This window comes from Pan troglodytes, chromosome 2 (assembly GCF_028858775.2).
Source record: "Pan troglodytes isolate AG18354 chromosome 2, NHGRI_mPanTro3-v2.0_pri, whole genome shotgun sequence".
NCBI classification, from domain to species: Eukaryota; Metazoa; Chordata; class Mammalia; order Primates; family Hominidae; genus Pan; species Pan troglodytes.
The window spans coordinates 81896074-81910760 of record NC_086015.1 but is presented as its reverse complement, the minus strand read 5'-3'; the positions used below and the strand labels follow the sequence as shown (position 1 = coordinate 81910760).

At 34.8% G+C, this 14687-nt stretch overlaps 1 protein-coding gene across 33 annotated transcripts in view; it reads right to left on the bottom strand.

Moving 5' to 3' along the window:
* Positions 1 to 14687, bottom strand: part of ROBO2 (roundabout guidance receptor 2) — a 1748072-nt gene that overhangs the window by 26615 nt on the left and 1706770 nt on the right. For all 33 annotated transcript variants that reach the window (XM_063806020.1, XM_063806025.1, XM_063806033.1 and 30 more), the window contains 2 exons: positions 5571 to 5831; positions 917 to 1122 (listed from right to left, as the gene is read on the bottom strand). In XM_063806020.1, the coding sequence (XP_063662090.1) occupies positions 917 to 1122; positions 5571 to 5831 (467 nt within the window). The remainder of the gene's footprint in view (positions 1 to 916; positions 1123 to 5570; positions 5832 to 14687) is intronic.

Sequence of the window (14687 nt, the reverse complement as noted above, 5' to 3'; positions counted from 1 at the left end):
ATGAAAGATGTCATCACGGTAAATACAGATATGAGTGGTCTTCTGAGAAGACCCAGTGAAATGCAGAGACCAGACTTCAGTTTGTAGTAGCTCGGTCTACACAGCCATGTAAGAGGCATTTTCTTGTGTGTCCAACAATGTATATCTATTTGAATAGAAAGACTGAATTTTTAGTTTTCTCCAAATTCATTGTGTCCATTTTAGGATTTAAAGTTTTCTTTAAAAAAATTGGTACATTTAAATCCCTGAAAATAGGTTATACCTCAGTCCTGGGATCATCATAGAAGAGTTCCAATGCAACTCTTTCGTTTGATGAACAAGGCAAGAGGAAGCCAAAGAAATAAACAGAAAAAATAACTGCATTTCTTGGAAGAGAAGCATTTACTAGATGCAGCAATGTGAAATGCATAAACATATGGTTTATCTCACTACACATTTTCTTCATTCTAAAAATAATACCTTGTGCAACCTTAAAGTGGCTTATTCAGGAGACGTGCTTACTTTCCATCAGTGAATGATTTTACAGAGTGAAATATCAAGAAGCATTTTAAGATTGCATTCACTTCATATGTTATTCCTGATATATAAAAAAAAGATCATTTCTAAAAGTCAAGGTTTTTAATGTAATAGACTTGGTTTCCTAGTAGAGTGAACTTCTCATGAAAGCCCTAGATATAATTGAGTTTTCTTTCATGTCTTTAAAGCTTTTTAAAATTCATGAATTTTCTTATCATTTTTGCAGCAAAGCAAAAGTATTTCCAAATCCTTTTTGAATTTTGTATTTAATATTAACACATTAAAAATGTTACAGAAATAGATGGAGTGGAATAAATCTTACAATAAGGAAGTAGTTGACTTTTGATGCATTTTAATGTTACCAATAGGTCAGTTATTCCTATTAAATTGGTTCCGTTACCTGTCACAGAGCTGTCTAGATTGTCCATGCTGGATCCAGGAGTCTGGTCCAGTGCTCTCAGGGGCCTGGGGATTTCTAAAGCTTCCTCTTCGTCGTCGGCATCATCATCTGCAACATCCGTTTCCAAATCAGAAATCAAGGCTCCAGACACATAACCTAACGGTGGAACTGGAGGCTGTGGAGGTTGATTATTGCTTTGAATGTGCCTAGAATTCAAATGAAATTTAAAAAAGAAAAGCAACTTATTAATATGCAACAAAATCATAATTTTAATTAAATGCATGCTATAGTAACTCATACTGTCTTCTTCCTTTCCATTAACTAATTTAGGAGTTCATAATGCTTTCAGCAGAAACAATGGTTACGAATACGAGCCTCACCAAACAAGGAAAACATAAACCATTAAACTCTTCACTTGGTATTTATAGGATAACACACGGAGAAAAAAAAATACGGGCCCAGTATTTTTGTGAAAAGAAGTCATCTAGAGGGGACTAGGAATATTCGCCACGAGTAACTATTTAAAGTGAATATTTTTCTCCAAAAATATTATACTTTTGTTCCCAGTTTAGTGTCAAAATTCTACTCAGTCTGTGTAACCCATGCTGCCTGCTGGCCCTTATGAAGAAAAGATGTCACATGAGGACCTAATATCCCCTACCTCCCAACCCTGAACACATTTCCCACCCTAGAAGGCTTCCTCCCCACACAATCTCTCTCACATCAAGGCTGGAAGGCTATTTCCACTTTCACTATAACCCAGTTTAGGGTAGGCACAACTAATTTGTGCTCTAGTAGCTATTTATGTATCTGTCTCACCCAACGAAGTCTTAAACTCCTCAAAGGCATAAACAATTCATCTAAGCATTCTCTGTGTTTAGAACACTAGTGTGTTAAATAAACCTTTTGCAATGAATAAATAATTCTAATCTCAACCTTATGAAATAAATAGATCATGCATTATCAACCCTCATTTATTTATTTATTTAATTTTTTGGAGAGAAGGGGTCTTGTTCTGCCACCCAGGATGGAGTGCAGTGATGCGATCATGGCTCACTACAGCCCTGACTTCCCAGGTGTAAGCGATCCTCCTGCCTTGGCCTCCCAAGTAGCTGGCATTACAGGTGTGCTTCACCATGCCCAGTTAGTTTTTAAATTTTTTGTAGAGTGGGATTCTCACTATGTTGTCTAGGTTGGTCTGAAACTCCTGGGCTTAAGCAAGCGTCCTGCCTCAGCAACCCAAAGTGCTGGGATTACAGGCATGAGCTATCATGCTTGGCCCAACCTTCTTTAGAATTTATTAAAGTGAAGGTCAAATTTAAGTGACTTGTTTCAAATCAGGTAGCTAACAAAGTGTGAAGCTGGGCAGTAGGGTCCAGTTGATTTGCTTTGAGTCTACTCAGATTTTCTTCTAAACCATAAAATGCTAAATGAAATGAATTTATTGTTATTTGTTACCAGCATTAAAAAGTGAGTGTACTACATGTTTTAACATAGTAAGTATTTTCTTTGCCTTCATAAAAAAGGTATTTAAAAGGCTGTGCTATTTAGGTGAGATATTAAAAAGTACTATGCATTTTTATTGTTGGCTGGTGAATGAAAGACATTAGATTATTTTTCTTTGTCATTTGCATGCTTTGGGGAAAATATTTTAATCTTCCCGAATTTGTTTAATATTCCTCTCCCAACTGGCTGCTTGAACTTGTAACCAACCTCAATGTTAACAGGATTCTAGATGTTTCAATGTTAAAAAAATTTCTAATTCTGGAAGCTACCTCAATATCATCAGATCCCAATCTTCAATCTTTAACAGATTAGAAAGTTCAGGCCCCAAGTTAGTATTCAGCATTCATCACAGCCTGCTAGTTGAAAAATAGGAAGAAATAGCAAGTTTCCTAAGTATTAGTACAGAAAAGCTTGAGGATAGATGAGCACATCTTGCTATAAATGTTGCCATCAATATGCTTATGAATTGATACCTCTTGATAAAACAAATATACCTTGATGGAATAAAAAATGTACTCCTATTTAAGCAAAATTAAGAGGTAAGTTGAAATACAGGAAGAGGACACATAACATTTATAAATATCTTCTAGTGACAGGCACTGTGCTGTTTACTTCACGAATCAATAGAAACAGATCCTGGGAGGTGGAGCCTGGGAATTATTATTTGTTAAACAGTCCTATGATGTTGATGTGCTACCCAGATGGTGAGTCACTTCCAAACCAGAAGCACATGCAAGCTCATAACTCCCAGATGTGGAGTCAGCCAAGGCATTCTGAAAGATTGCTGGTTGAGTAGGAACACACTCAGAAGAAGAAACAGGGTGTCCTCTATGGGTATTTGCAGCAGGTGGAGATGAACTAATTTGTTCATTCTTTTACCAAATATCTATCAAGCATTTACTAAGTGGGACACTCTTCTAAGTGTGGGAAGACAGAAGTGAACAACTCAGGGGTGAAAACCTAGGCCTTTCTAACTAATAACAGCTAATACACAGCCAGGGACAGTAGTATATAAGTTCATACTCATTTCATTCTCACAAAAACTAGGATATGTAACAAAGAATTGAACCTCGACCCAAGAGAAGTTAGGCCTTTGCCCTCTACTCCTGGGAGGTAATCTGTAAGCCCTTAGAATGTCCTGTGTGATAAAAGTCTCTCTGCTTACCTAGAGGCCTTAGGCTACTCCAAAAAGCATCGCAATATGATTATGGGGGGGCTTGGAGTTGCATGGTGTCACCTCAGCCTCTGGAGAGACTGGAAATTGAGGTCAGCCATATGGGTAGTCAACAATGTCTGTGTGACAGAGCCAAAATGAAGTCGCAGGACCTCAAGGAAGGTGTGCCCATCCCTGGCTGGCAATTCTCCATGGTGTGTAATGTTACACCCTTTGTTGGGAAAGTAACGCTATGATTCCACTGAGAGGACAACTGGAAGCTCTACTTTTGGAATTTTCCTGGACCTTGTCCTATGCATTTCTTCTTTTGGCTGATTTTAATGTGTATCTTTTCACTGTAATAGACTGTAGCTTTGAGTGTAAAATCTTTTGGTGAGTTCTATGACTTACTATAGAGAATTCTCAAACTTCAGGGTGGTCTTGGGGACCCTTGAAACTTGTACTTGGTATCAGAAATATAGGTTGTCTTGGGGATTGCCCTCTAATTTCCTATATGAGCTAATTACTATTATCATCACCATCATTTTACACATGGGGAAACTATAGCATATAAATGTTGAGCAAGTTGCCCAAAGTCATGCAGCTAGTAAGACAGGTTCATCTCCATGGCAATGGTCCCAACCTTGGCTGTCCCATGATCTGGATCAAATTCCAGATCATGGCAGTCAGAATCTTTCTCTGGGAGTGGAGCCCAGGTACCAATATATTTTAAGGTTATCCAAATGGTTCTAAAATGTGGCAAATTTGAGAACCCTTCAGCTTGAATCTGTGCTTTAGATGACCAAACTGCATTGCTTCATTAGTTAACGTGAAGGAAGCCCTGTGGCTCTTGAAGCAGCTGGCTTCAACTTACATAGTGATGTTTTATTAAAAGCAGATTGATGAAAAATAATAGCGTTTAATGGTAAGTTGTCTTTGACCTTTGAGAAAGCATCTGATGACTGTTGGAAAATGTTCAAGAATATCTTAAGAAAAGAGGCTGTTTGTAATAATCTTCAAGTAATACTCTTCCTTTTGGTATTTCTTTCTATGTATAGTTAGCTGTATTTTAATAATACATACTTCATTAATAATGAGAATAAGAATTATTTATCCCCATGACTAGAACAATTTAAAAAACAAAACAAATACTTTTTAAAAAATTTACTCAGACTTCAAGCACAAAGGGTAAATCAACAGAAGAAAATTGGAGTATGACATGGAGATTTAAAATAGTGATATAAAAGCCTGGGCTTTTGAAAATTAAAATAGAAAGATTGAATAACAAAAATCCTGTATAAAACTGTTAGCGTTAGTCCCATTTATATATCTGTGTTAATTCCACAGGATACCTAGGTAAACTGACACCTATAGTTTACAAAAGTTTATAGATTAGGAAAAGAAATGTGAAATTTTTGATTTACTCCTGCTTTTTATGCATTTACTGATACTAGTATTGTCTTTTTTTTTTCTTTTGCACTTAACTCAGGTAAAGAGAGTCTTTTAATAACTAATACTGACCATATGTGATTTGCAGAAGCTCACATTTACATATTGACAACCACATACAGAATTAATCACAGGCACTTTGAGGAATCTAAAAGGAGTCTTTTATTACATCATGGGATGTGAGTTCAATGATAAGCTAATTGAAGATAAACCATAAATTAGAAAAGATTCTGGTGTAGCCAAGAGCACTTTAGCCTGAAATACAGCAGATTTGAATTCTTGCTCTAGTTCTAGTTTTAGTTCTAGTTCTAGTTACAGTTACAGTTACAGCTCCAGTTCCAGTTCCAGTTCTAGTTCTAGTTCTAGTTTTGGCCAAATTATTTAACATTTCTCAGTGGATACATTTATCTAAATGATTAAGGAGTTATACAAAATCACTTTTAACCCTAGCTGTGTAGTTCTGTCAGAATCTCTTGTGAATTTATTCTGAAAAAAATTTTCCATGTGTTGAAAGCATGGGTCTCTTGACTTAATGAAGATATTTACCATGTTTGTTTTGCTATATCAAACTGATAGGCTCTTGTCAACTCATCCAGGTGAGCCTGCAGCATGGGTTGCATCTCTTCCCGTGGGGATGGAGTAAGAGTTGCAGTGGACTGCTGTCCAAAGGAGATAGCAGGAGAAGAAGCCACGCCTCGAACAGGAGGTGTTGGGACCCTATCATCATCTTCTTCCAGTTCATCTTCCAGACCTTGGTGTAAGTAAGTTTGTACTGGCAATGGTGGGCACCAGCTATCACTGTCATAGCTGAAATTAAATGAGAAAAATATGCACATTGACACAAATACACATACACATACATGCACACAATTATACTGGCAATAAGTAGCAACCACATGGTATCTGAAATGTTCTGTCGGTTTATTTCTTCCTGAAGCTGTTGGTGTCACCACAGTAAATCACCTGGCTGTTATCTTAATTTCTAATTGTAATTACATCTGTTATCTCAATATCTCAATTTATTCTTAAAAGACCTTATTAGCTAATTGTTACCCCACAGTTACAAGAGGCAATAACTTCCCAACAAACTTACTCATGTGGAAAAACCAAATTGCTAATTAAAGACAATTAATGAATTTAGTGCTTGTAGATTTAACTGCTTCCTTCTCCTGTTCATACTTGTGCACCAACATTACATGCCAATATCGCTGATTGATTATCTAAGAAGTATTGGAGAATTTTACTTGTTCTTGTTCTAGATATCTGACAATCTTTCATTCCATATGTCATTAAGACTATCATATAAATGCATTCAGTATCTCTTTGATTCTCTTAATTTTCTCAGTAGAAACTAATGTCCTCTTTATCTTGTCATCCAAATGCAAATCATAAAACAGGAGTTCAAAACCTTGCCCTATAAAATAAAAATAATACTTTTATTGTAGTAAAAAACTTTAACATGAGATCTATCCTTTTAAAAATTTTTGAGTATAAAATATGACAATTATTTTAAAACCATATTTTTTTAGGGACTGTGGTCTGTGAATATAGAAAATTAATCCAAAAAGTTTTAACCATGAGACAAAATCAATAGCTTTTTTATTTCAATTCTCTGTAGTCTGAATACTTTCATAAATCAAATGGATTATAACATCCTTTTAAACACAGACAAGGAAAAGATAAATAATATTATTGGATATAGTGGTCTTATAAATTCAGCCTCTTAAATACCTAGTGAATCTTTCTCCAAACTTCACCCCCACTCCCACAATCACACATCAGTTTCCTGCTGTAAACAAGCTCATTAGCTTTCCTACTCTTGCGGTATCTTCATCTTCTCTTCCACCCTTTGTTAAACACGTGCAACAGAATTATATCTCTAAAATCTTCATTCACATCACGCTTAAGCCTAAAATTATTCAGTGATTATAACTAGTATTAAAAAAAACCTCTCCAACTCATTAGCTAGGTCTAAAAAACCCATCCTAGTCTGATAAACCCATCTTTCCAGCTTAATCTCGCACTATTTCCTCAACATCCATATACTATATTTTTCTCTAAAGTCTGCATCTGTTTATGACTGTTCTCAAATCACTTGCTTGTAACTGCCTACTCTTCCTTCAACCAGTCACTTCAAACGTCATCAGTTTTGTGAAGTCTTCTCTTCCCCACTCCAAATGGAATTAATTGCAATTCCATAATACTTATATTGTGGTACTCCTCATATTATATTGAGATTATTTGTTTCTGTGTTTCTTTTCTCCCACTATTTTGTGAGATTCTTAAATTCAAGAAAGCTGTAATTCTCATGTACTTCTTGCACCTCATACAGTTTCTGGTACATGGGAGATATTCATTAGGGAAACTGTGATATGAGTAAATATCAGAAATGTACATCTCTAGTCTTGATCTCTCTTACAAAGAGTAACTTATAAATGTCCGGATGATTCTTGAATATTTTCACTTGAATGCCTTTCCATTTATTTTGTTTAAAAGCTGAATTTATCATAAAACTTGAACGTGTATATTTTTATTGGTGTTATTCATACTTGCCAAAATTTGGAAGCAACCAACATGTCTCCCAGTAGGTAGATGGATAAATAAACTGCAGTACATCCATGCAATGGAATATTATTCATTGCTAAAAAGAAATGAGCTGTCAAGCCATAAAAAGACATGGCAGAAACTTGAACGCATATCACCAAGTGAAAGGTCTAAAAAAGGTACACACAATAAGATTCCAACTACTTGACACCCTGGAAAAGGCAACGCTACGGAGACAGGAAAAAGATGAGTAGTTTCCAGAGGCTAGATGAGAGGAAACCATGGACAGGCAGAGCACAGAGGAATTTTAGGACAGTGAAACCACTCTGTATTATAAAATAATGGTGGATACATGTATTACATTTGTCCAAATCCATAGACTGTGCAACACAGAGAGAACCCTAATGTAAACTATGGACTCTAGGTGATGATGATGTGTCAGTGTAGGTGCATCAATTGTAACAAATGTACCACTCTGGTGGAGAACCTTGATAGTTGGGGAGGCTATCAATATGTGGGGGCTGGGATAAATCTGTACCTTCTGCTCAATTTTGCTGTAAGCCTAAAACAGATGTAAAAATAAACTTTATTTAAAAAAAAACTCTTAATTTATTTTTTTGGACAGTTATGTGTCAGGGTCCTGAATCTATTTCACAGAGCATACAATTCAGTGGGGAAAGCTGATATTAAACAAATAATCAGTGATGCAGGATGCCACAAAAGTAGAAAGCAGGAGGTCTAAACTAGTTTTGGAGTTGGGCAGGGCTATGTTGACCACCAGTAAAAGGAACATTTTAAACAACACGTGTGGAAGCCCGGAGGAAGAGAAAGGAATTTGAAGAGTTCAAATACTTCCCTAAATGCCAAGAGCTGGCAAAGAAAGAAGAAAATTGGCCATGGAAGAGGCAAGAGAGTTAGGGATAGGCTGGTCACTGAAGGCCTTATCAGCCCCTACAAGGAGTTTGAAATTTTCCTGTGGGTGAGAGATAGTTACAGAAAGAGTTTTTGTTTGTTTGTTTGTTTGTTTGTTTGGTTGGTTGGTTGGTTGGTTGGTTTTTTGGGGGAATAATATCATCTTTGGATGTTCAATTTCCTTAGACCCCTAAATTCTTTTTCCCGAATTCCAAAGATTCTTCCTTCAAAGTTAGTTATAATTGTAACTCCTTTATTTTCATTTCCATGGCCATTTTATTCTCTTGCTGAGGCTACCTAAGTGAGTTGCAAGACCCTGTTTCAGAAGCCCTGTATGGTTTGATAGGAATATTTCCTCCTAAATATCTATTATAATATTAGACATTATAAACAACAGACACACACTAGTGTGTTACAAATAGCAATTTTTATACTAGAAAATACCATCATTTAAACTGCATTCCCATTTAATTGACTATATAATGAGTGCTAATCTGAATTTAAAGAACATATTGCTCTAAAAAATTGATGCCATTTTTATCTGTTTTATATGTTGGAGATCACAATTAAATTTCATGTGGAAAAAAGATCCTATTGCTTTAAAATATTGTAACTCACTGTCCTGGTGGGATTTTCTGCTTTCAGTTTTTCGCATCCTCTAACCAATCCTGCCCACCACTTACAAATTCATCTATGAAAATATCAGAATGGTCTGAATAAGAAGATTTACTTCTCTTTATTCCATCCATTGAATATGTCTAAGCCGCAATCTACCTTTTCAGACAGTTTTTAACAACAAGAATCTCCTGCTCAAATAAATTAATTTGTTTTCATCTTTCTTTGTACTTTCTTCCCATCCTGGTGCATTTATTTATAAGAACCAACTTATTTCCAATAAGCTGTACTCCTCCAATTTTACCTATCTTAATCTTATAAATCCATCAAGATGCAGGCTAAATCCCATATCTTGTATGAAGGTTTCCTTGATGTACATTTCCTTGAAAATTGATTATATGCAGTCTTATGTCATTTCCAGTGCTGGTTTCTGTAACTCTTGACTAATTTATTTTAGTATTTAACTTTTCACATGTTTATATTACCTTTTACTCAAGTGCATTACAGTTATGACATTGAACTGTTCTTGTTTTGTTACATCTAATATAACACCTTAAAAAGAGTAAGTCATACGCGTATGTATTGATTTGATTTGAAAACACACAAATCATTCCACTAATTAGAATGCTTTGTTCTTTTTTCATAATTTATTTATCTGACTTAAGCCACATTATTAAGTTAAACAGAAATACGTAAGAGGAGGCTAATCAAAAGAGAACTATCTATTTTCAATATGAAATGTGCTGTTCTGCTTCATAACTAGATATAATTAAATTTACTTTGTAACTCTTACTACAAAAGAGTCCTTTTTTCTGCCAAAAAGTAATGGGTACACTTTCCTTACTTACACTTGTTCATTGCCAAGGATATCATACCTTGGAAAAAAGGAAGAAAATGTTCACATATTCAATTTTTCAAATGGAAATAGTCTGTTATTTCCTAAGATTTTTCTGAAACTCCATAGGTAGTAAGATATCCTTACTTTTGAAAATCTAATGGGGATATACACATGAAATAAAAAAAAAAGAAAATTCATAGAGAATATATTAGAAGAAATATATGTTATATGCATCATGTGCTAAGAAAACTTAAGAAAAGTTATAATTTGGTGTACTCAATTCATTTTTATTAATCAAATAATGTCAGGCCAAGGAGAGCCTAACCATATAAATATTGTATTTGGCATTAGTCAAATACATTGCTTAATGCATTAATTAACTAAAACATATTTCATTAGCTATTCCCATTAACTAGAATTAATGTTATCACCAATTTTTCTATTTTTTTTCTTTTTTTTTGAGACGGAGTCTCGCTCTGTCACCCAGGCTGGAGTGCAGTGGCGCGATCTCGGCTCACTGCAAGCTCCACCTCCCAGGTTCACGCCATTCTCCTGCCTCAGCCTCCCGAGTAGCTGGTAGCTGGGACTACAGGCACCCATCACCATGCCCAGCTAATTTTTTGCATTTTTAGTAGAGACGGGGTTTCACCATGTTAGCCAGGATGGTCACGATCTCCTGACCTCGTGATCTGCCCATCTTGGCCTCCCAACGTGCTGGGATTACAAGAGTGAGCTACCGCGCCTAGCCAGTTATCACCAATTTTTCTGTGTCATTTTGTGTGTGTGTGTGTGTGTGTGAAGATAATTTAGAACAAGAAGGAGCAAATTCTTTACCCCTTTGGGATAGCGAAGCTGAAAAATGTCCACAGATCCATCTACTTACCATGTACCAAAAGAGGAAAAATGGAAAATGAGATAAAAGAAAAGACTAGAAGAACCTGGAAGAATAAATGAAGGAAAGTTGGGGCATGGTGTATATCATATGAAGGAGAAGAATGGTCTGTTATCTCTATGGTCTTGATGTCTTAATCCATTGCAAGCAACAAATACTTAGGTTTCATGCAGTTACCGAAGAAGGATGAGAAAGTAACAGATGACTCTACAAATTTTATGAAGTGTAGCCCTGTTTTTATAGTTTCCTTCACATTTTACAGATATACATCTTATTTGAGTGACAGAATTTCAACTTTTTCTTGTAGTAACATTGAAAAAGACTGTGAAAATGCTGCTAATGCCAAACCAAAGATCTTCTGGTCAACCTTTCCTGGCGAAGGTTTTGTTCTTTGACTTATTGTCAGTGAACTATGAGGCATCATATCTGTCTTGCCTGGCAATTAATGATAAAGATGACAACAAATCAATGTTGCATGTGAATGAACTTGTAAAAGGCCAGATACAAATACCAAATTACTAATAAAAATACAATAAAGTTCAACACTGGCAGAAGCTTGCCAATCTCTAACTGCAGTAGCAAAGAAAAGCCCCACTTTTCAATTTAATTACCATAGAATTCTTCCTGGAATCATATGACTATAATAAAATGCACTGTATTTATAGCTAGGGATTAATACATTTTGACATATTTTTGTCAAGCTGAGAGAAGAATATTGATAGGAGAAAACATTGCCATCATTGCTATATTCCTGAATTAACAAATACTTTTCTTCTTTGGGCAATTGTTTGATAACTTCTGATATTCTGATACTTTTTATTTGATTTTGATATTTATTTTGATATTGTGGGGAAAGGCTTAGAATGAAAATTGATGATAGCTAAGCTTTTAGAAATAATACTAAATATTGTAACAAAAAACTAGAGACAATATTTTCAGGGTGATGATTACCATTAGCTGGGTATATCTCCTAAATACTTACCTTTCCTCCAACCCATTGACCTTGCTTTGTTTTATTCCCTTATCATTTACATGATATTAGCCATTCTGCTGCAATATTCCATGCTTTATCTACCTGCCTCAGCCTCACATCCTCCAATCCATCATCTGTACTTAAACATCAGAACTCCAATATGACATACAAGGCTTCACAATTGGCTTCAAAACGTCTTCTTAGATTATCTCCTACCCTATGAAGTTTTCTTTTTTTTTTATGAGACAGAGTCTCGCTCTGTCACCCAGGCTGGATTGCAGTGGCCCAATCTCGGCTCACTGCGAATTCTGCCTCCCGGGTTCACGCCATTCTCCTGCCTCAGCCTCCCAAGTAGCTGGGACTACAGGCGCCCGCCACCTCGCCCGGCTAATTTTTTGTATTTTTAGTAGAGACAGGGTTTCACCATGTTAGCCAGGATGGTCTCGATCTCTTGACCTTGTGATCCGCCCACCTTGGCCTCCCAAAGTGCTGGGATTACAGATGTGAGCCACCGCGCCAGGCCACCCTATGCAGTTTTCAAACTCAACAAGCCTCATACATCAGGTACAAATTGATAAAGGGCACAGACAAGCAGTTAAGTGCAATATGAGGAGTACTACAATAGAGGAGCAAGCTTTAGGAATAACCAAAACAACAGTTTAGTTAAGGCAGATAACCTTAAAGAAAAGAGGGTGGGGTTTCCAAAGGAAGACTAATGGGACTATCTGCTATTTCCTGTTTTCTCATCTTTCATTGTATTTTATTTATTTATTTATTTATTTATTTATTTATTTATTTATTTTTGGTCTTTGGCCAGGGAAATTTGTCTCCATTTGCACAGACAATCACAGCAATAGTAAAATTTTGTTATAGTTGTTGACTAACAATCTATTCTAATGCTAGACCACTTTTGGACAGAGACGTTTTCTTGCTATCTTTGTCCTTATTTTTGGCTCAGTGCCTGGCATCCAACAGCCACCAAATGTTTTTCTATTATTTGTGAGTAAATGATTCTAGATTCACCTCAAAACTTAACTTCTACAAGCTTTCCCCTGGCTTCCCTGGTATACATGATTGCCCCTTTCTGTGGGGAGATTATTAGTTCTTCCACATTGCTCAGCTAGGGCTTATCATACAAAATTGTGTGTGTTTGTGTGTGTGCATGTGTGTGTGTCAGGAACAGGATAATGTTTACTGTCTGGTATCTAATAAGTATGGAGAGCAAAAAAGTATCTGAAGTTTTTATATTTTGTATGTCAAGAAAAGCTTAAACCTCAATTATGAAGGTTCTAAATTATAGAAAAATTTTCTAGAAGATCAATTCTGAAGATTTCTTTTTTGACTTACTTAATATTATGAATAGTAGAATACTCTACTGTGTTCAATAATCTTTCTTTTTCAGTATCATATGGTTTACCGATTAGAAAACATAAAATATAAAGAATATCAAAAAATTGACAAAATCATGCCCAATCTATTAATTTTTATTTGTTTTTATATTAACTTTAAATATGTTTTTATTACAAATAATTAAAATAATATTTTTCAAGTGTTAGCCTTTTAAAAACTGAGCTCAAAAACTAAGGAAATTGAATTTTCTTGTCAATATTACTGACTGGCTAAGATCTAACCACTATTTTTAGTAAGAATGATAACTTCTTTTTTTAGCAAGTACTAGGTATTTAAGACAAACAAAAACTTGAAGGTAACTCAAACTACATACATATATATATATAAAAGTTTCCAAATATGTAGAAACAATTTTGTGTTTTATATCTTAATTATACTGAAAATAATTTGTGTTAAATAATAAAAATTTGCACTATCTACTATTTCATGAATATTTTCAATTCTACTGCAAGATAATAAAATAAAGTGAGAAGTTTAGCATTGATTTTGATTTAATTGGTTTTATTGCAGGGGGTTACAGGAATTATCATAGTCTATGTATATTTTAGTAGACTCAGTGGGAAAAAAAACCTTCCAAATTATCCACAGTTTTCATGTGATATGAGTTCAAGACTTAATGCATATAAAGCTTTAATAGCACTACTTTCTCTTCCTGTTTTACAAGTCCCCATGTCTGTAGTCTCTGACTATAGCTTTTAAAATGCAGATTTCTAAGCTCTGTATTAATCTCTTGTGGAATACACATCTTTGGTTTTTCTTTGCTCATGATTTATGTGACACTGACGCATTTATAACATTAATATAAATTAAGATCATATACAGAATTTTATTTTTTAAGTTAGAGAAGGAGGACACAGGATATACTTTTAGTTTCCCATTTCAAATGTGAACTTAGAAGTAAAATAACAATATATGCATATATAATAAGTGCTACAGTCTCAGAGAGACAAATGAAGGCTTTTGGAGGGAAAGGAAGACATAGACAAAAAATATTCACGTGTGTGTGTATACATATATAATGCATATATAGAGCATATATGTATATATATTTTATTTTATCAAAAAAGGCAAATGATATCATTAAAGGAAGCCAATGTTATGACATAGAAAATTCTAGTTAGAAAAATTAATCTGAAGACTTCAAAGACAGGAGTTATGTACAAAGAAAAGAGGATGAAGAAGAAATTTATAAACATGTATATGTGATTTTTTAAGCCAAGATAATAAACAACCATTATAGAAATATATTTATTTTAATATCTAAATATTTCTAAGTAAAAAAAAATCCTGTGAAAAGAAAAACTGCTTTTTTCCTGTATTTTTAGCTTACATAAAGGCCCAGTCAAAATAAATAGTGACCTGGGAATTATAAGGAAGACAAAGCATTCAGAATTATTAAACTAGAAAAGGAAACAGTATGATTTTTTGACCAATTTTTGTTTTTCTTGGAATTAGAGGATAAAAAATATCAGTGTCTTT